We start from the raw sequence: 22,184 nt of genomic DNA on the forward strand, positions 1-22,184 counted from the left end.
ATTAAAATCAATGTTAACTTGTATTGTTCACCAGCAACTCGCCGTAATAGCATTATACAAAATGTTTTCAAGCACACTGAATGAGTGATGATGGTATAAACCAGTTTTGAGGAAACTTTGATTGCATTAAGTGTGGGGCTGTTATTTTATTCTTAAATAGCCTTTACCAGCATCAAAGGGATATAATTGAAATATGCTAGCAACGATTTCCAACGCTGATGGCTGCTGACATACGATTTTATAAACAAGCAGCCAAAAATTAGGACCGTGCAGACTATTACAGCTACAAATAAACTTTTAAGAGATTCAGAAATACATTAAAGAAAGGCAAGAGCACTCGGAGGAGCAAGGAGCTCCCGATGAATCGCTAACGGCTGCCAGACAGAGTGGATCTGGGAGCAGACTGGAAAAAACACGTGTGCCCATGGGCACATTCGCCCGCCACGCAGATCTGGGAGCAGACTGGAAAAAACACATGTGCCCATGGGCACATTCGCCCGCCACGCAGCACAACCAGGTGGATGGGGAGATGGGGCAGATTTCGGGGGGGCCCCACGGACGACCAAATTACGGGGCCCGTCGCGGGGCTGCAGCCTCCACTACGCGCAAAGACAAAGCTCCTACTGCCTCACGAGTCCCAGCTGCTTCAGAGCCTTTCCAGTCAGCTAAAGAGGTATTTCATTAAAAGGAAATTAAATTATAGCGTGTCCTTCTCCTGAAGGGGACAGCAGGGGCTCGTTCCTCTTCTGCCCCTCCAAATCCGAGGAGTGGATTAAGCCACAGAGCCCTCCGCTGTGCCGAGCGCCCCACGCAGCGGCACCTGGAGCTGCGTGGCCACCGCGGCCACGGCGGCGCTAACGCTGCAAGGAGGCTTCTTTGGGAAAACTGCAAAACACACCTCGGGATCTGAAATGCAAAGGAAGAACTCCCTGGCCTGAGCCCGCTCTTTGTTTGCCAAACAGCATTACAAATTCCACTGTAAAGAGCTGCATGAAGAGCTCCAAAGGGCAACCAGAGAAATGACAAAAAACAACCAGACAAGCAAAATTTCTGCCATTACTAGTTTTTCATGAGTCTTTAAAATCTCTGTTTCGCTAAGTGTAAGGGATTGAAAGTAACAGTTGCACTCTTCATTACTAATTGCTATCAAAGCAGTGTTTTCATGACGGTTTATATGGAGCATTAAAACGCCTTAAGAGCTTTAAACTATTTTTCAATGTTAAAGCTTCATTAAAGCACTAGCAACACAACTAAATACACTTCAAAGCACTTGGATGTGTAAAATAGCATCTTCCTCTCCAAGGAAAGACAGCCCAGGCCCCTAAGATGGAAAATCCAAGGAAAGCTAAATGCAGGAGACAGACGCCGTTTTGGCCAGGCTTTAGGTAGGATCTTTCAGCAGGACAAGCCACTAGAGGGCAACATCCCTGCGACTTGGCTCACGAGCAATGAATGCATTGGCTTGCCCGAAACTCTCCGGTGAAGTGGATTAGATGGTGCTTCACAAGAAAGAAATCACTCAGTATTACTTGGTTCTATTTACATGGGGGCCACCACTGCATTTTGTGCTTTTTTCCCCCTCTTTCTCCTGGGAGACTGTTACCTGCAGCTGGGCTCTGGTGTACACTGGCCCCACGTCTGCACGTATATATATATATACACATATGTTTTAAAGCAAGGCTTCGTGCCTACCATCACATGGAAGCCACTGGTGCAGGGAGGACACCTCTGGAGCAGCCCCGTTTAACTGCTCGGCAGCGCTGACGGTCTGTGTTTGCATCTGTGTTTGCAACAGCGCTCTGCTCTCGGCGCCACTGCGAGAGACTCTGTGAGGAGATTTAGTCCTCGCCGCCCAGAGGAGGCTGCTTTGGCCTGCGGAGGTGCGAGGTGGTGGAGCCGGTCGCGAGGCGACGCGGAGCGGCTTGACGAGGAGCGCGGCGCAGCATCTCCCCCTCCTGCCTTCCCCAGGGGAAGAAGCATAATTTGATATTAACGGAGTCACGGGCACTTGCAGCTTTTCATTAGAAGTCCTCCACATGAACAACATATTTAATGGTCTGTTAGTTTTTAAACAGACGTTGGCGATGCAAACAGCGTGTTTTCATTGAAGCTAATGAAGGATCCAGTGTTTAGATCAATCTGATTCAGCAAGTCCTGAAATACATATGTATTTCAGACCACACTGCTTCCCAGCACCCATGGCACTTCTCTCTGAAATACAGCAATTGCTGCAGAAGATGTCTAAGCAGCAAGGTAGACAGGGACATAGACATGGGCGCAGAACACATTTAATTAATTGCATCTTTTTTATTTTAACCCTTATTAAAGACACTCTTTTACTAAAAAGTACAGCTAATATCCCCCACACACCACTTAAAAGGCAAAACAAAAGTATAGTGTTAAGCATGTAAATCATATTGAACATTACACATCTAAAGGGAGGTGACAGATGATGGCGACTGCCATTAAATGTTTATTGCATCCCTGCCACGTAACGCAATTAGAAGGCAAGAAACAAGCGATGTGGATTGCTCTGGTGGGAGAACGGAGGAATGATTGGATTTTCTCTCCTAACTGACTTACAGCTTGCAGAGGAGGCCGGGGACAGTGCCTGGAGCCCGTGTGCTGAGCAGTGTGTGTCACTCGCTGCAATACACGGCAACACGAGCTGCAAGGGTCGAGCGTGAGGCAGGGACGCTGCACCAGAGGCAAAGCGGCTGCCCAAGCCCTCTGCTCCCAACACGCTCTCCTGTTGTGTATTCTCAAGTGGTCCTCTCAAGGAAGGGGGCAAAATCCCTTAAAACCTTAAAAATCGCTGAGTATTGCTATCTGGGGACTGGTACAACAAGATAATAGTCGGCCCAGGGGCTGTGCTGCCTTAGTAAAACACCGGTGTGCTGCTTTAACAAGTCTTTCTACGCACGTAGTTCTTCAGCCTCAACAGAGACCAAGGATTTCAAAGCTTAATGAACCTCAGCTTCACAGTAGCTTTTGGAGGTAGACAAGTTAGAAACAAAATCCTCATTTTAAAGTATGAAGAGACATAGAGCCATTAGAAGGTACAAGTGTAACACAGCAGATGAATGGAGAAGCGAACAGGCTTCAACGCATCGTTGCAGCTTTAGCAGGGACCCACTTCATGGTTCAAACACTAGGCCCACTTATCTCTGCAGACTCCAGCTCAGACCCTTTATCTCCCACACGTTTGGTGACACTGGATTTGCAGCCCTGGTTCCACCACAGGGCAAAGCAGCTCTGGCTTTAGGGGCACTGCGGAGCCGGGACCACGTCCCGCTCTGTGCAGGGTGTCCCATCTCTAGCTCGCTATGGATCTGCCAGCAGCTGGTTTATCCAGATCTTGGCCCTTTGAACATCCGATCTCAAAACTGTCCTGGCAATTTGGCCAGTCAGGCTTCTCGGAGGGTTTCTAGGGTTTCCTGATTGGAATCTGGGGATGGTCGCTAATGGGGAGCTAAGTGGCCAGCTGTGCCACTTAATACAGCCCTGCCTAATTGCTGCCCCACCACCCTACTGCTGCAGCCCTCGTGTTCCTTTGCCCGGGGTAATGGATAGGTAACCCTAGAAGGCAGCAGCTTCTGTTTGCCCACAGACGGACTTAACGCGGTCAGGAGCAATCCGAGCTGCTCCGAAACGTCCTCCTGAAGCACTTTACCCTGCCAAGGGCCATTAAACATGTGTCTTTCCCAGAGGGTTCACTAATCCCTTGCTTAGTTTGCTTAGGATCTTGCACAGATCAGTGCAACCATTCCCCGCTTTGCCTTTGGAAACGGGGAGTCTGCAGGTTGGCCAGCCCTGTCCACGCCAGCACCTCCCTCGCAAAGTGCTGACGCTGCTGCTGCTGCTGGTGCTCGAGCGATGGTGCTTGGGGTAGCACTCCAAGCTGGGGTCACCTCTTCCAGGCTGAAAAGCCAAGCAAGAGAGAAAAGTCTATGCCACAAAAGTTGCACGTCAGTCCACCTTGGTCAATCCGCCTGGCAGCACTGTATTATTTTTCTTGTGGCTGCCATTCGTGATATTTCAGGGGGATTAAGGGCACTCCACGTTAGTAATAGAGCCAGGGCAGCAACCCTGAAAACAGCGAGAACTGTTCTAAAATAACCGTGTTGCCAGAGGAACTTGAGACCTGTGACTAAATTGAACTCCAGCCCAAAATTCTGATTCAGACATTAGTAAACTAACAAAAGCAAAGAACTTCTACGCCCTCAGCACCTCTCTGTGATTGCAAGATCCTCACCCTAAAAACCTCTGCTCCTAAGGTGCCCAGTTCACACATGAAGTACCAGGAACGTCAGGGACATCCCATGGCATCCCAAGGAGATGGCGGAAATTCCAGGTTTTCCTACCTTTGCCTTTCGCAGAAGAAGCATTGGAATTACCCTGTCTGATCCTGGGGCATATTTTCACAGTAAGAATCCCCAGCCCTTCCCACAAAGTTATTTTTATACTCAACAAAGGAATTTAAAATTTCCTGAGTGACACGTTTTCATGAAAGGGAAGAAAAACTGCACACATCTATCAAATCTGTGTAATGTAATAATAATGTGATACGATTATTGCTAAAAATAAGAACAATTTATGGTACAAAAATCAATACTAGCAATTTCCACTGCTAGATATATTACTTTTAAGTCCTTTTGTGTACGGTACTTTAGCAAACTGAAAACTGACAGTCAAAAGGTCTCATATGCACTGCTCAGTTTTTCAGGAAACTAATGTAAAAATCTATTTTCTAAAGCCCAATTGCAGCCCTCCTGGAAAAGGCTGTAATTTCAAGTCAGGAGAAGTGCAGCTGTTTATCCTAGGGCAGAAGCTGCCCACACAGAAAAGCCCAATGTCCTTTTCCTCATATTTCCTAGGGCTAAACGAATGTGACTGCAGATAGCTAATCTATAAGCTATACAGACAAAGCATATATTTTCTTGAATTAAGACAAAGGAAGCTCATTCTGTCTGCCTCTCAACTCTGGGAGATGGATAGCGTTGCGAAGGGGCAGTTTTATTACTATATGTGTCGTCTTGGAAAGCCCAAAGAGGGGAATAATCATACTTCATCCTTCCACAGAGGCAGTCGAGCGCCGTTCCCTGAACTGGCAAGTCAGGGCATTCTGGTATTTTTGGTGCTGTAAAGCATCTGCAGAGCACTCATGCTACCTGATCATCTTCCTGCTACTCGATAATGCAGCACTAGAGGCACAAGTGAACAAAAGGCAGCCAGGGAATTATTTGTGAGTTATACAATATCGGTATTCTGTAATTAAGCTCTAGAATTAGTTGGAAAAAGAGAATATTAGACTTCAAAATTGGTCTACCGAGTGCAGTATTTGTCTTCAATGTCAAACACATTTATTCAACTGCATAATGCAGACTTTACGACCACAGGAGGGCTTGAATGCGGCTGACTCGAGCTGAAGACGAAGCACTTGCTAGTCACCCTCGTTGAAGTACCCACCAAGCCCCTCCATTCCCCAGCCTGAGCAGCCAGGCAGGTCTGTCTCCGCAAGAATTCCATTACCATTTGTTACACTCAGGAAGATCATGGTTCCTACACTCTCCTGTAAGAAATAGCCGCTTCCCTGACACCTTGTTTGAAAGCAGGCTTCTGCAGTTAAGTGTTTACTACATATTTGATCTTGTTTCTTTTGAAGACACTTTATAAAAACCCCAGCAACTTTGTCAAAATCCCACTAACTTCAAGCGGCTAGACAGTAAGTTGTTAGAGACAGATAAAATGGAATAACTTATATCTTATAAAGGAGGTATTCATTAGAGTATAAGGTCTAGGTGAAAATAAAAGAAATTAGGGGCAGCAGAGAGAGGAATTTTCTTGCAAAACCAGTGTGAGTGATGGCAGAAGCAGAATCCAAGCTGGAGGCTCTGCTCTGAAGTAGCTCTGCTAATTCCCATTGCCTGCAAAAAGCAGCAGCCCGAAGAGAAAGGCATGACAAAAAGCAAATTATCGCTGCCTCCTTCACCAGTTCTGCATTGCCTCATTTCTTTTCTGGTTTTATTTACAATCCCATCTGAATATCATTCAGCTTTGTTTGCTGTTTGCCCCTATTCACAGAATTATTTTCGCGCAAAATTTTTATGTGCAGTTTACTCAAAACTCTTCGTGCTGGCAATATACCATTTTACCCAGCAAGACACGCAGGATATTAAAAGCTACTCCTGCAAACAGTCTGAGGAAACAGTAAATCCTAAGCACGCTGCTGACACACCTCTGATATGCAGCACATTTTTTCACACCAAGTTTTTCAGGCAAATGATTGATCACGCTACAACTCGATAGACTTTCCAGATCCAAAAACAGTTTGAAAACTGCCTTATCTGGATGCTCAGGAATAAGGGAGAGCGTAAGCGAGTGAGTGACCAAAATTAAAAGTAGCCACGCGCTGACAAATATGTTAATCCGCATTAGCGCCTCTGTTTGCCCGGGGAGATAAAAACCGCCACAGCGAATGGCAGCAGGGCCCTTATCAAGAGCGTCCAGAGAAGCAACCAAACATTTGGAGAGCTGCTCACACGGCTGCCGAGACACAGGCTGCCGAATCCGCCTGGAAACTCCTAAGACCAGGGGGCTGCGCTCAACTCGTGAGCAAGTCTCGGCTCCTGCATTTCGGAACTGGCTCCAGGGACGACGCTGAAGCTCTCGGGGCTGTCCCCATGGGGCAGAAACCCAGGAAAACATGTCCTTAAGGCTGCCCTTTTGCTGCAGAAACGCAGCAAAAACAAAATATTGCAATTAACAGCGTGCAAATGTTTATTTTTAATTCGAGATTACTCAGAAGGCATGACAAAGGGGTGCAGGTGAGGCAGAGATTCATATTTGAGAGTGGTTTCACCTAGTCATAAGAGAGGAAGAAACTGGAGGGAAAGGCTGGGGCTATGCTGGAATGAGCTTGCTTTAACACATCCCGGCTCTCGTTCGCTTTTTGCTTGGGGAATAGAAGGAGCAAACAGCTACACTGTAATTCAAATGCATGCACATGAAACAGAAAGCAAATTCTAGCAACATGTATCTTTTAAAAGAGGAAGGAAAAAGTGACGGTTTTCATAGTAATTATGTGTTTTTGATGTGCAAGCCTACATATAAAAAAGTTCACAAAATACCCCAGGTTGCCTGCTTCTGCCAGAAAAGGGTATTTGGCGATTTTGGCTTCCCCTCAGGTGCCCGGCCTCCATCTCACCTTTCCCTGACACAAGTTTGCCAGTGAAGCCTGCTATAGCAGCACACACAGGTTGAAAATTTTCCTAAAAGTCATCTGTATAGCAACACTTAAAAAAAATAAAATAAACATACTTCCCTTGCTCCCGTTCAAGCATTTACTCCACCATATATAAATTAACTGAACCAGATTTATTTGCAGTATAAAGTACTGCACCATATATGAATCAAGCGAAGCAGATTTATTATGTGCCAGGCAGACGGAGATTTGAAAGCAGCCTTTCAAGACAATGGAGTATGTGCAATAATCCCAATATCAAAGAAAGATTTAGAGCAGCAAACTATATAATGAAAGGCATTTAAGAACTGAACAGAATCTGAAGTCTCTTTCCTGCCCTCTGAAAATGAATGACGTTTCTGAATTTAATTCATACCTATGCACATGCCCTGTTCAAAATCTAATCAACAGTTACTTCCTACTAGAATGGTTAAGCAGACATAAGCGGTGCACAAGTCTCTCCTTACCCATTAAAATACCATACTGCACTAAAGAGAGGGAATTATCCTTAGGACAAATAAAAGAAAAAAAAAGGCAATTCCATTCCCCACTGTTTTGGTCAGCAGTTTGAATCTGCCAGCAGGTCTATGCGGAGCGCAGAACGGCAGCGCGCGCCGGGTTCCTGGGACGTTTCCCCGCCGGCTTTAAGCGCAGCTCCCGCGCTGGCGAGGCAGGTGGTTCGTCTAGCAAAGCACATTTGGCACCAGCCCTGCCTCGTCCTGGGGGCACGTTCATGCCCGAAATTGCCATTTCTGGCTGTGAAAGAAACACGCAGAACTGTCGATGTTTTCCTCCCTTTCAGTTCTGGATTGATCAGTCCCAGCTCAGTCCCTGCTCCTTGGCATCCATCTGCCCGTATTCCTCGCTCTTCATCTATCCAGTTACCTGCCCCTCACTCTTTTTTCCACCACTTTTGGTTACAGAACTGACTTCTTGGAAATGCCTTGCTTGAAAAGCTGCCTTGAGGCACTGTTTGCAGTTGTGCCCACGGTCCTTGTGGAGTGCCAGCGTTCAGACTCTTCTCAGCATCCTCTAACCCTAAACGCTAGTTTGGTAATAAACGAAGTTCAGTTGCTTAGCTCAAGCGGAAGCTAAATATTAAGCGCCACCAAAATCTCTTTAACTTTCAAATTAATGAACTTACTAACATAGTGACATCTCGAAGCTGCAAGGAAGTCTAGCCAAAACATCCAGCTACAAATGGAGAAAAACACCCCTTATTCTTTGTGTTATTTATCCTAGAAAGGCTGGCATCCCCGGCAGGGGGATGAAGCTGGGGCGCTTCCATGGGCACGTCGGCACCTCTGAGGCCACTCTGCTGCCTACGTGCATCCCCTCTCATTAATTTAAAGGGTGTAAAAAGAAAATATATATATAAAAGAAAACAATGAAGAATGGAATAATGCCCTGAAAAATCCTCCCCAATTTTGAGTGGTTTTAAGATAATGTCTTAATCCAATGTATCGCGTTTGGCGTTCACCCAAGCTTCCTGCAGATCTGTACATTTCTTCCTCTGCTGGCGTAACACACTGGGTCAAGTGTGACTGCGGTTTATTTTCACCTTGTAAAATTGATCCCAGCTTCATATTTGTGAGGAGGATTGGTCCATTCTGGTCCATTTCCAGAATAAATCCTGCTTGCTTGTTCCAAGTAGGGCAGGATCTTGACATGCAACCACTGTGACTGGGAAAGGCAGTTCAGGCAAATGCAGGGGCTGCTTGACAGCCATGCTCATTTTCACAGCGGTACCATTAGGCAGGAAAACAAAATATTCCCCCCAAAAATGCTGCTAAGCACATTTTGGAATTAATGGGGTAGTACAGATCCATCATGCTCTTTTTCTCTCATAAGAGGTATTTGATTCCATGAAATCCACTGACTCCCACAGAATTTAAACAACCTGAATGAAACATTGTATTTTGAGTCAAAAGAGCAGGCAATCCTGCCAAGGTTAACTATACAGTCTTGTTAGGCTTCTATAGATTTCATTAATGCCTCATAAAAGCAAATCAATAAAGCTCCTTGCACACCAATATAAAAAATGACCTTTGAGTTACTCTTTAAGATACAAAAAAAGAAATGTGATCAATAGACGTCATGGAAACTTCTTTGATGAGATCTCCTGCAACAGGGAATTTTAGATTAATAATTCTTCAGACAAGTTATGTTCCTGGTTTGAAATCCTTCCTAGGGGATGTTCCTTAACCTGTGATTATATTCAGTATCACTCATTTTAGGGCACAACACTTTACATGCAAGGTTTTCAGGTGATTAAAGAAGAACCTCGCATTTGGAAAATAAAAGAACAATAACAACAATCAAGAGATAATCTGAAGGCAATATGAATTTTCTATCTTGTTTTTTAAAGTAATTTCATTGCTAATATGCTTTATAACTACAATAAAGCCTCCTTCCTCCAACCTTGTATCCCATAAATAAGTTTATTCCCATCCCAAGTTTTCATGCAAGATAAAAGAAAGTTTAGTCTATGCCTCGTGTTTATAAACACATATCTTTGGGAAAAGAAGGATGCTTTAACTGCTTTATACAGAGCAGTATCTGTCTTGCCACCCAGGGAAACAAAAATAAATACTGGAACCAGGTCAAAACTTGAGTCTCCAGAGAAAAACATTTTTGCACTGTTACTAATTATTTTTTGAAATGGCTAATCTTCAAAGGTCGGGCTTTGTTGGCTTCAATTTTTCATTGTTCACTTCGAGAGACACTAGTGAGGAAAATCTGATTTTGTTTTTCTAAATAGATGTGTCAGATGATCAAAAGCGACCGGTCACGGCCAGAGCCAAGAAGGCTGGCCTGGCTGATAGAAGACTGCTGAGAATCCTTTTTTCCACACGAAATAGAGTGATTTTTGAGGAGAAGCAAGCGTAGATGGCAAGGGGTAGTGTGAACGTTCAGATGTTTCACTTGAATTCCTGGGCCTTGCAGAGATTGAGGGCTTCAAAAACTTTTAAAGAAAGTTGCATCAAGCTGAACTCTAACTAAAATTTTTTTTAAAAAGCCAAAAAATTAGTAGTCATTCAGAAAGCATTTTATCCATCCGGTAATTGTCGTCCTAGATTAGAATCTTTCCTTTTAGTCCTTTTAAGTGGGGCGAGATCTTGTAAAGATGGAAACGTTCTTGCTCGTGGCAGAGCATCTCTTGGTTAACCCTCGGTTTGCGTTCTGATGTACCTTGCTGTGCCCGATCCTTTCGTTTTTAAAGTATGAAAGTCGTTTTTAAAGTCCTGAAAAGTTTCCTTTCCAAACGGACAAGACAGAGACACTCCCCCTCCGACCGCAGCCTTACAGCAACCTTAACGAAGATATTTCCCGGGCCGGCTTTCTCCCTTCGCAAGTTCATGTGCCTAAATGCGAGCGGAAGTTTCAAAAATTAGAGTCTACGAGCTCACGCTTATGAAGAACAGATGTGGTCAAGTGGCATACAGAATTTACTTATGCAACTAAATAGGGCAATATATATTTATAGGCAAAAGTATACCAGCTGGTACCCATTTTCTTGCTAATCAAAACACCTCTGGCCTTCTCAAATTCTCCATCTCTGCTGCTGCAACTGCTTAGTTTGCACCCACAAAAGTACCATACGATGCAGTGTCTCCTTCAGCAAAAAAACAAATAATTGGGACTACAGTTTTCCAAAATTACAGGATTGTTTCTCTCTAGAGACATTGACCAGCGACAGATCTAAATCCCAGCATCACCTTCCTAGGTGCCTGTATTGCACTGATGGTGACACCTGATATTCATCGCAAGATGATGACACTACATGTTATTAAACTGCTCAAAGGACATTGATACATCTTAGAATAAGTGACCATCAAAACACAAGGGGAAGTCGGATGAACTGCGATCATTAGAGAGACTTATGTGTTTTTGAGGGTCTCTGTAAGGGGAGCGTCCTCAGGTGCCCATGTTTCCTGATACACATCAGTGATGCTAAACAGGCCGGGTCTTGTATTTCGTTTTCAGGAGCCGTTTCAGAAAACAAATAATAGAGCAGCTTTTACTTTAGACTCTGGGCAAGTTCCTTTGTCTGGACACGTAACCCATGAAAATTAACTGTGTTTTTTTCATTTTGAGGCAGTGAGGTCACTGGCATATTTTTGGAGGCTACTTAGTTCTTCACAGTGAAGGCAAAGGGCAAATTACTTGCCCCTCTATGTCAACTTTAGTGAGAAATCCAGCTACGGAAGAAGGGGGCAACTTCCAAGAAATGAACATTTTCAGATTTGTCTTTCAAAACCATACACTGATTACTTTACTTACAGACAGTGAAGAACACTCTGAAGTAGGCAAAAATACAGAGGGCTTCGTGTTGCAGCACTGCAGCTCAAGCTCTACATTTGGGGAAGGGAAAAATGACCTAGGGGATGATTACAATCATTTTTCCCTGAAATTCCAAGGCACATCAATGAACTGGGTAAGTTATGTGCACAGTCCTAACTCACAGAGAGAGTGTCCTGGTCTCACGTAGCTCCACGTGCTCTTTTGTAGACACCTCTTGGTCTCCTTGCCCTCCTTCTGCTCAAAGGTCGACTCAAGGCGCCGGGTGCAGGATGCGGCCTGGGCTAGTGGCTCTCCCAGAACTTCCCTACAAACGCGTCCTCTGGTCACCGACTTTCCAAAACGCAGGCACCCACACAGATAAAAGAAGATTAAGAAGAGCGTCTCCAGCAGGTCGAGGGAGGTGATCCTGCCCCTCTACTCAGCCCTGGTGAGGCCACATCTGGAGTATTGTGTCCAGTTCTGGGCCCCACAGTACAAGAGGGATGTGGAGCTGCTGGAGAGAGTCCAGCGCAGGGCCACAAGGATGATCAGGGGCCTGGAACATCTGCCCTATGAGGAGAGGCTGAGGGAGCTGGGCCTGTTCAGCCTGGAGAAGAGAAGGCTGAGAGGGGACCTGAGCAGTGTCTAGAAGTACCTCAAGGGAGGCAGTGAGGAGGATGGGGCTGGCCTCTTTTCACTGGTGGCCACCGACAGAACTAGAGGTAATGGCCGGAAACTGAAATACCAAAAGTTCCACAGGAACTAAAGGAAAAATTTCTTAACAGTGAAGGTGACAGAGCGCTGGAACAGGCTGCCCAGAGAGGCTGTGGAGTCTCCTTCTCTGGAGATCTTCCAAACCCGCCTGGACGCAGTCCTGTGCCACGTGCTCTAGGTGACCCTGCGTGTGCAGGGGGGTTGGACTAGATGATCTCTAGAGGTCCCTTCCAACCTTAAGCATTCTATGGTTCTATGATTCTATGATAAAAGCAGTAAAGCGTTCAGGAAGACGCAGAGTGCCGGCATTCCAACACCTTTTCCAGGGAAAAATATTCACGATTATGTCACAGCAACTGTCCCGCTCCGCTGTGACCGGCATCATTTAGTAAGTGCCAACAAAATTCCCTTCCGCAATTCTCCTGCAGCTCCTGAAATTGTCCATATGCTTCATATGCTGAAATTGTTCATTTTTTATTAGCAAATCCAATAATGATTTTTTAATAACTTGCAGGAGAAACAGTGCAAGAGACAAGGCAAAACATATGGGAGAAGTCACTTTTGACCTGTGTTTTATCCTCTAAAACCCAAAAGTGGATTCAGCATTAAAATCAAAGCACTCTAAGTATATTGTGAAATATTTACAGCTGTTATTACTGCCTGATTTATGTGTGCCAGAGACCAGATTATTCGGACTGGTTTCACAAGCAATATGTTAGTAAACAGGATTTTGTTTGGTAATTACATTAAACATGTCCACATAAGCTTGGAATTAATTACGAATGGTATATTTTACTGTACTTGATAAAAGCATTAGGCAGCAAGAACTAATGATGGCAAAAAGGTCTCCTCTCTTTTCCAATAAAGCTTTCCATGTGAAAATCTGTCAACATGAAAAAGTTACTGCCTGTAATTAAAACCAGACTTTAGTTCTGTAATATGTTTACATGTTATTTTCCAGAAAGGAAAAGAAAATGCAATCAAATTACTCTCCTTAAGCCCTGTGGTTCACGAACACATGGTCTGCTCTGGGCACGCTACTAACGTCAACTCCGGTGTTGGAGAGGGAAAGAAAGAAAGAAAGGAGCCGGCCTCATGACAAAGTCAAGAGTTCTGCACTACGAACGGCGCTTGTGGCGGGTTCCAGCGAGCCCTCCAGATGCGTGTGTGTGTTTGCAGGGCTTGGATCTCCCCCCAGGACGGGGCGTTGAGGCTCCGGGCCTGTCAGTGCTCGTACCGGGTTTCACTAATGGCTGCTAATAGCGCCGGGGAGGCCGGAGCAGCCTTGCGAGCGTGATGGGCAGTGATGGATGCTGCGCCTTGCGCAGCTCTCACGCCAGCTTCCCCGGCACCCCATCCCCACCGGAGCTGCGCTGCACAACAGCTCTTAACACAGCAAGCTGGAAAGTGACTTTTCCCAACTGGATCCTGAACATACCCCAGTAGGCCCTCGGCCTTGCGATTAGGAGCTCAGTTTGCTGATAGGTTTGGGAGATAAAGGGTTTGTTTGCGCTGCTTTGGCACCTGTGGCACTTCTTCTCATTCTGACGCCCATGCACCCCTTTTTCAGCCTCCTCCTCTGCCTCTTTCTGATACTCCAACACGGGAAGGCGCTGTTTGCCGGGAAAATGGTTGACTACAATGTAAGGTTAGTGATGTGCCCATTGTATCCTGGCAAGTTCAGATGCTTTCACACTACGGTAATCAGACATATTCCCTAAATAGTCAGCATAAAGCCCTTTTTCCCATGGCAAGCCCATGCTCCGTATGACAAGTATCTTATGCTGACTTCCACAGAAACTTTTCTTGAACTAGGTCATGATACATCTAATTATCAAGAACCAAACAGATAAATACCCCTGTGGTTTTGCTGCTGATCTCAGAAGCCAGTACACTAAATTTGCCCAGAGAATCCCAAATTAACTTTAATTCTCAAACCCGACACCCTGTACTTCTGCTACCATTTCTGTGATTCTTGTTAATGTAACCAGATGGTAACTTTAGTCTGATTACAATTCTCGCTACGTTAATGTACACTCTTCGTCTTACTACTATCAGATGACATTTACTTTCCTTAATGTACATAGTTGCAGAAAAACTACAGAAGTGCTATTGCTGCATTACAGGAAAAATTCCAATGTACATTTAGCTGACATAGCATCAGCTGCTGTTTAAACTGGTCTTAGCTAATGGACTTTTAATGTCAGCGGGGTTACGTGCAGTTACTGGCTATTAGCAGGAATGGACCCTTTCTGTAAAAATCACTTTTCCTCAAGTGTGCTGTTTGAACATTCCTGCCTCTGATTTAGTGACTGTCACCAAACGCAAAGCAAATGCAAGGACACTGGAATCTACTGTTATCTTTAAAACCAACTTAACCTTAGCCCGGGCTCTAATGAGGAAAACGCCTGTTGTGCGTTTGTGCTAACAAATACAAAACTTTAAGGACAAAAGACGAACTTTTCCTTGCCTTACTCAAGCAAGTAAATCCCAAGCACCCTCAGGAGACTAACCAGAAAGGAAGCAGTATTTGATCCAGGTGCTGTCATCAGTTGTTTTCCTAAGGGGAAGGATTTTTGCAGTGAAACCAAGTATTCATAAAATAAGCTCATCAGTACAACATAAAAGATAAATAGTCCACACAATGTCACTGCATCATTTCAATAGAGTTTTCTTTGTATGATTCCTTATAAATGCAAATGTGAGATTTTCCTCTGGAGACTACAAAATTATAGCAGTGCTTACCCAGAGAGCAAAGTAGCACTACTTAAGAAGAGTTGGAAGGCTTGATCCTATACTGTTTTACTACACAAAAATAATACATAACACAGCAATGAATAAATAAAAGTTTAAAAGAAGTTTAAAACTACCGATTGCAGAGACAAGAAATTGCCACACATGTCACTAGATGCCCAAGAAATGAAAAGTCATAAAATTATTCAAATTTTCGGGAGCGTAAAATAAATAACTAAATAAAACGTCCAGCGCAAAAGGCCAGATCAGGCTCCATGCACCACATAAGCCCTGCTTTCAGAATCCACATGTCCCCTAAGTGTGTTGACTTGATGATTTTTAACCCAGAAGCACATCCTTCTTTGGCTGACGTGTGCTGGCTTTGAAATTACTGCAACCCTGCTGGTTGCTGGCCATAGCTTAGCTCTAAGTGAATCCTTACTTTAAGCAGCAGAGATTAAAAAGAGAAAGCAAACCAGTAGTTAGTAATGTTTTAACTAACATTGCCAAGTACTGAGCTTTCTAACTATGTAGGAACTAAGAAATTAGGAATTTGCTACAGCAAATTTAAAATGACAAAGAAAGACAAGGAAAAACAGCATCCATTCTTCTTAGTAGGGTTAGGACATAAGAAGACTACTGCATTTTATCTGAGCAAGAGACTGAAAAAGTTACCATCGCCTTCAGAAACCGGTGAGCAAGCCCCCAGAAAGGAAGCCCCCAGAGCAATGTGTGTGTGAAAGGCATTTGTAACAGGGACAATGATGTGCCAAAAAAACAGGGTAGCTTTGGAGCCAAAAAGCTCAGAACAAGGAATACCAGAAGTTCATGAGCCAATTCAGCAAGACATTCGGAGAAGGACGTGGGTACAGGAGCACATCCTTCAGCACTTAATTCTGTAGCCCCAACACTCAACTGGAGAGTTGGTTTTCCTTAAGATTGTCACATCTAAAGTGTCCAGGTTTGACAGGAAAACTTTAGCTCCTTCTAGTTTAAAGGACAAAAATAGGACACCAACACTGAGGAAGACTGGGGTTGATTTTGCTTAAGAGACACCAAGAACAGGAGTGACAACTCATATGAGGCCACATCTATTTTCTCAGACATCTACATCAGTGTAAACTATGATCCTATTCACTTGGACCTGCTCTTCTTTAAGAGCTTAAAAGAAATAACTTGCTCAAATTAACTGTCAATAAAAAAACACAAGTCAGTCCTGCCCCAAGTTTAGCACTGAAAGCTTGATCAGAGAGGTTTCAAAATAGCCTTAGGTGGCTGCAGAAAGCCCCCAGATTTCCCCCCGGACCCCTCGCTGTTACGCTTGCTTTAGTTCTGGCTCTTCATTGCTATTCACAGTGGCTCACCACCGAATTGGTAAAACTGCAAAGTAATCGGGTTGACACATGGAGCTGTTGCTGGCGCGGTGCGAGGAGGTGAGGGGAATACATGTGTGCGGACCCAGCGAGCAGCTCGCAGGCCCAGGGGATAGATTAACAGAGAAAGCAGTGCTGTGCATGCCTGCTGCATGCCTGCTGTGCATGCCTGGTGTGCATGCCTGGTGCATGCCCGGGTTCGGCATTACTCCCAGCAAAAGAGGAATCCCTCCTCCGCCAGGCAAACGCAGTGCACAGGAGCGTGGAATCAGCCCCACTTGCTCTTCTGGATTCAGCGCGTCCCAGTTCTTACTCCTCAGTTTCGCTTCGACTGAACTGCAATTAACCTTGTTCATTGAGACCGGCCTATTTTCTCTCGGTGTGCAAACCTTCCAGGAGAAACACACGTGCTGGCGCTGGGTAAGATAAGCCATGGATTTAAACAATAAACAAACATGCAAAGCATATCATGAGAGTAAAGCTATTCATGTTCCAGCTATTATTTTAGCAAATTTATGGTAGGAACACAGCTCCCAAAGAACCTCTGAACTACTGATAATCCCAGGGCGATCGCTTTTCATTGCCGCACATGAAACACGCAGGCAACGAAACATCTGTGGGGCTGCTATCAGCTCAAGCAAGTTTCCCGAATGGGTGGGATAGAGACAACCTCTTCTGACAGCTCACTCAAGGCTTAGCTGCACGTTCGCTCGAATCGAGCTGATGAAATTCAAGATTTCTCAAACAATCACATCCAGCCCCCGCGGGACCACAGAAAATGCAGGGGAAAAAAGCTTTCCTCCCTCTCAAAGGATACGCTGTTAATCCACGGAGCTTAACATTTCAACCTCGCACTCAATATGAGACTCAGAAATAAAGCTACTTTACTTCTCAGAAATAACTAAAAGGGGATCGGTAGGAACTATCTAACAAGAAAATGCTTAGCTGTTGCCCAGCCAGAAAAATCTTTCCAAGCTACTTAGCATTGCAGTTGATAATGTTACCTCTACAGGAAAGAAAAGATACTGATTTAATTGCCTAGGCAACCTCATGGGCTTCCTGACTTATTAGGAACAAGCTTCTTTGGAGCATAAGTTGCTTCGTTCGGATAAAATGAGAGAATTGAATAAGGCATTATTGAACTGTAGAGCAAAAAACAACACAAAGCATCCCAACCCAAGGCTGTAATCCTCACTGCTCTTGCAACATTATCACAGTTATTCACTGGATATTCACTTCTGTCTCCCAAATAGAGGTGAACACAGCTGCCTTCCCCCGTGAGCAAGACAGATTTGAGATTGAACAGTTAGGGTGATGTGAGTAGTGAAAACCTCATGTTGTCTCTAGCAACGCCAACAGGTAGCACTTGCCTGAACAAGTGCTCAGCCAACACTGCAAACTGAGTCCAACAGCAAGGGGTTGTGATCGCCTGCCTGGGGGGCTTGGAAAACTACCACTGGAAATGAACGCTGCTACCGCCCTCCTCAAAGCCCAGGGTCTCATGAACTAGAAGGAAATCCCATGTTTCCTGCTCCACGTCGGTGCGATTTGGGATGGGGCTTTAGGAACCGGCCGGGAGACCCTCTGTGGATGGCTACCCCGAGGGGAAGCCGGATCCTTTCGGCATATCCTCAAACCCATGCTCACCAATTGCTCCAATTAAGCCTTGCTTTGGCCACAACCTGGCCTCCCAGAGGACTCGGCACCACTTCCTTCGGATTGCTTCCCGGATGGACGGCAGGATGGAAGGCTCCCGAGGCGCCTGCTCCGAGACCAGGCTCTGCACAGCACATGCAATAAATAAATCACTCAGACCACCACCTTGCTCCTCGTGCTTAACTGCGCCTCTCCTCAGGGTTGTTCTGCAGCTACGCAGATGGAGGCTGTAGCACCCATGATTAAATTAACCTTTATTTCAAAAATAGCCGTCGGTGACTTTTTTTCAAATGGCAAAATAAAAACAAAATCTCTGAACATTTGAGGCTCACGTTGAGTCAAATCTGCTTTGTATAAACTGCAGCAAGCTGCCCTCTACTTTGAGGAAAGCAAATTCGCTTAGAAACACCCCCCACTATAGCAATATAGCAATTGAAACACCTTTTTCAGACAAGTTACGAATCTAACTTTTGTGTCTCTTTCCAGAAAAAGTAAACTGACCCGATTCCTCAAAAAATCCAGCAATTTACTCTCTCAAAAGCCACCAGAAATGAGCAACACTGGCTCCATGCCACAATTTGGGTTACTACAAATTAGATACTGAACTAAAATAAAATAAATAGCCTATAAAGGTTAAAATAAATGTAACATGGCTTTTCAAAGCATGAGCTTCTGCACACATGCAAAAGGCTGCCAATATCCCGTACAGGAGTATCCAAGTACTGTCCCAAAAAGCCTGAGCACCTCTCGCCTGCCTTGAGAAATGACATTGCTTTGCATCCTGTGCAACCAAATGGGACAGAACGTGCCTCAAAACACAGGCCTTGTTGTACCAAATTCAAGGTATGCACTCAGAAATGCCAATAAATATAATCCACATTTGCTCTTCTCCAGCTCTGCAGACCAGCCATGGAAGTGATTCACCCAGCTTTGGAGCACAGTTGTATTCCTATTTTCAGACATGCTGCATTTCGAAAATTAAATTAGGAAAATCCTTTTAATCTTTTTAATACTAAGAGCTAACGCTCTTTCCTGTTTTTGACTTCAGATGCCAAATTCAAAACACAGTGAATAGCTGGAGTTGTGAGAGTGTTACAGAGAAAGAGAGAAAGAGAGAGGGAGAAAGAAAGGGAAAAAGAGAGAGAAAGAGGGAAAGAGAGAAAGAAAGAGAGAAAGAGAGAGAGCAAGAGAGAGAGAAAGAAAGAAGAAAGAAGAGCTGTGTGATGAACGGATGATCCATGCAAATGATTAAGTGTAAATACACACGATGGCTGTAAAAACATCTAAATGAAGCCATGTATTCTTATTGCACAGCAGAACCAGGGACAAGGACAGCAATGCTGGAAAGCCATCAGAAGGGGGCTGTCTTTGACGCACGTCCCTTTCACGGCTGTTCCGATCGTGGCCGAGGGCGGATGCCGAGGCGCAGAATCCCGGCTCCGGGCTCCGCTCTGGGCGAGGGAAGCTCCCGGCTCCGCAGACGGGCCCACGGCTCCATCCCCGCGTGCTGAGGCTGCATCCAGCAGCGCAGGGGCCGACCGCAGCGCCGGGGCAGGCGAGGGCTGCAGCATCTGGCCCAAGCTCCTGGCATCCCCGTTATCAAACAGACGTGGTCCACTGGAGCATCAACATAACTAAGTCCTTCTCCCCTCCTTTCACCTTTTTATTTTTTTCCAACAAGATGCATTTAGGTATTTAATTAAGACGTGTATCCCCCAAAGGTTAGTACATTCACGTTATATTCCCCTTTTTCCGCACCAAGCATTTTCAAACTGCTGCTGTTGCTAATAAAGACGATGCTGGGCTAGAACAAATATCTGCACATATGGCTTTTTTATAGTTTTCCTTTTAAATTATCACTTTAATTTAATTAGGTTTGAGGGGTTAAGCATAAAAAAGGTACTTTTTTTTTGCAAAGGAGCAACTCCAAGGAAACCTATTTGATATGCAGCACCTTTGACCTTAACTTTGCTATCCCATCCCTTCTGCCATCATTATTAGTCTATAAAACCTGCCCGAACCAAACCTGGCACTCCCTCTCTCCCCAGGAAAAACAGGGATCATGGCTTAGGTTTTGCTGAGGATTTTAAGGCCAAATGAAGGGTGTGGGTAGGGAAGGCAGCTCCCAAAAACCCAAAGAGACGTTTGGAAGCAAAAGTTGCCCCTGTGGCCCAGAGATGCTGAGTGCAGGTAGGTGGCTCCGGGTGCTGCTGCTCTTCCTCGCACACTCATCATCACCCTGATGATCCCACTGGCCCCTTCGCCCCATTGCTCTTGGCTGCTCCTGTGGCAGTGTCTCCCTCTCTCCTGTGACTATAGGAAAACACCGGGGACAGCTGCAGGTAATAAGAAACGCTAATAAAGCAGAGAGCGCATTTAGCTGTGCCGAGCACCTTGCACTAGGATCCCCCATCTGCATCCCTGAGAAGGAGTATGGGGGTACATCCCCCTTCCCTGAGTTAATGGATTTATTTTTATAGAAAAAGAAGGCATGAAAGCAGGCGCCCCAGGAACGCCCATGGCTCCCTAGCCTGCTGCAAAAGGCAAAGACGAACCAGGGAACAGCAGCAGCAGGGAACGACAGAGAGGAAGAGCAACTTGGACACCCTCCGCTCCCTCCCTTCCCTCCTTCTCTGTATTTTACCTATTTGGCAAGTCACATCTGTCCCATTCCTGCTGCTTTCAAAGGCATGCAAAGGAAAAGAGGAGAAATGCTTCCATTCTGGAGGAGATGGGCAGATGGAGGTGACAGAGGTTGAGCGGGAGCCACGTTACCGTTCGCGCAGTTTCGGAAAGGCGCGAGCAAACTTTGCCCGGCGCCACGCGGGAGCAGGAGAGCTTCCTCCAGAGGGCACAGTTAAACTGTTGATTCGGTGCCTCGCCGAAACCCCCCGCACGCGCCGGGAACGGAGATGTCCAGAGCAAACGCCAGCCACAAACGCCCGTCTCCGGGAAAGGCGCCAGGACCAGCTCTGCACCCAAACGCTGCGTCCAGTTCCAGCCAACAAGAAACAAAAATAAACGCGCGAGCGGGAAAACAAGCCCAGAACAGGGCGCTGCGCCCCAGCCGCGGACTGTGCGCGCTCCTAGGGGTGCCCGTCGCACACGGGGACAGCGCAGCCTCTCCCGCGCACCCGGCTCCGCGCGCACGCGGCACCGCGGAAACCTCCCAGCGCGGAGGGCCAGGCTCGCGCGTTCGCGCGCAGCGCCGGGGCAGGAAAACGCCGGCGGACACGGACACGGCGGCGAGGCGGACACGGACACGGCGGCGAGGCGGACACGGACACGGCGGCGAGGCGGACACGGACACGGCAGCAGGCGCCCGCGCGCAGCCCGGCTCCGCGGCTCCCCGCGCCGGGCGCTCCCCGCGGGCGGGCGCGAAGTTCGGAGCGGGGAGGCAGCCCCACGCGAGCCGGGCACCCGCGGAGCGCGGCCGCAGGAGCCGCGAGCAGCCGCGGGCGGCTCGGGGCGCCCCTACCTTGCGCGCCGGCGGGCGCGGGCAGCAGCGGCAGCAGCGCGGGCAGCAGCGGCAGCAGCAGCGGCAGCAGCAGGGCCGGGGGCGCCGTGCCCATGGCGGGGGTGCCGCGGGGCCGCCGCTCGCTCAGCGCGGGCGGCTGCGGGGCTGCATCGCCCCGCGCAGCGCAGGGGAGCGCAGCGGAGGGGAGCGCAGCGCAGCGCAGGGCGGCGCGGGCAAGTGCGAGCGCGGCGCGAGGGGGCGGCGAGGCGGGCGCGCGCTGAACCGGCCCCCGCGCGGCGGCGCGCACGGGAGCGCGCACGCGCGCGCGCCCCCCCCGGCGCCCGCAGCCCCGGCCGCGAGTTACGCGGTCCCCGGTGTTTCCTGAGGCGTCCTGGGCGTTTACAGCGACCCGCGCACACCGCGCGGGAGGGGGAGGCTCGTGTTCATTAGCCCTTCGTGGCGGCACTTTGGAATCGTGGCCAAGTGACCCATTTCTTTTCGCCGTTCTTTAAAATAACTCGACTTTTCGTAATGCCTCAGGAGGATCTTGCACGGCTCCTAGTTCTCGAACTGAAGGACTATCTCGAGTAGCTATGCCAAAGTTAGGGCCAGATTCTGTACCTCTATTTATGATACCACGGGTGTCACTTGAGCAGCAGGAGCTGCAGAAACCACCTACTCAGATAGCTCACCTATAAAAGAGAGAGAAACAAAAATCAAAGAT

The 22,184-nt window shown here is 46.8% G+C and overlaps 1 protein-coding gene across 2 annotated transcripts in view; it reads right to left on the reverse strand.

Annotated features, from left to right (window-relative positions):
• The window catches only part of UNC5C (unc-5 netrin receptor C), a 160,738-nt gene extending 139,154 nt beyond the window's left edge, over window positions 1-21,584 (reverse strand). For both annotated transcript variants that reach the window (XM_088529405.1, XM_088529401.1), the window contains exon 1: window positions 21,482-21,584. In XM_088529405.1, the coding sequence (XP_088385531.1) occupies window positions 21,482-21,575 (94 nt within the window). In that variant the 5' untranslated portion in view covers window positions 21,576-21,584. The remainder of the gene's footprint in view (window positions 1-21,481) is intronic.
• Window positions 21,585-22,184: the final 600 nt, after the last annotated feature.

This window comes from Tinamus guttatus, unplaced genomic scaffold, assembly GCF_059628265.1.
Source record: "Tinamus guttatus ecotype Peru unplaced genomic scaffold, ASM5962826v1 Tinamus_guttatus_pri_ptg000028l, whole genome shotgun sequence".
Lineage (NCBI taxonomy): Eukaryota > Metazoa > Chordata > Aves > Tinamiformes > Tinamidae > Tinamus > Tinamus guttatus.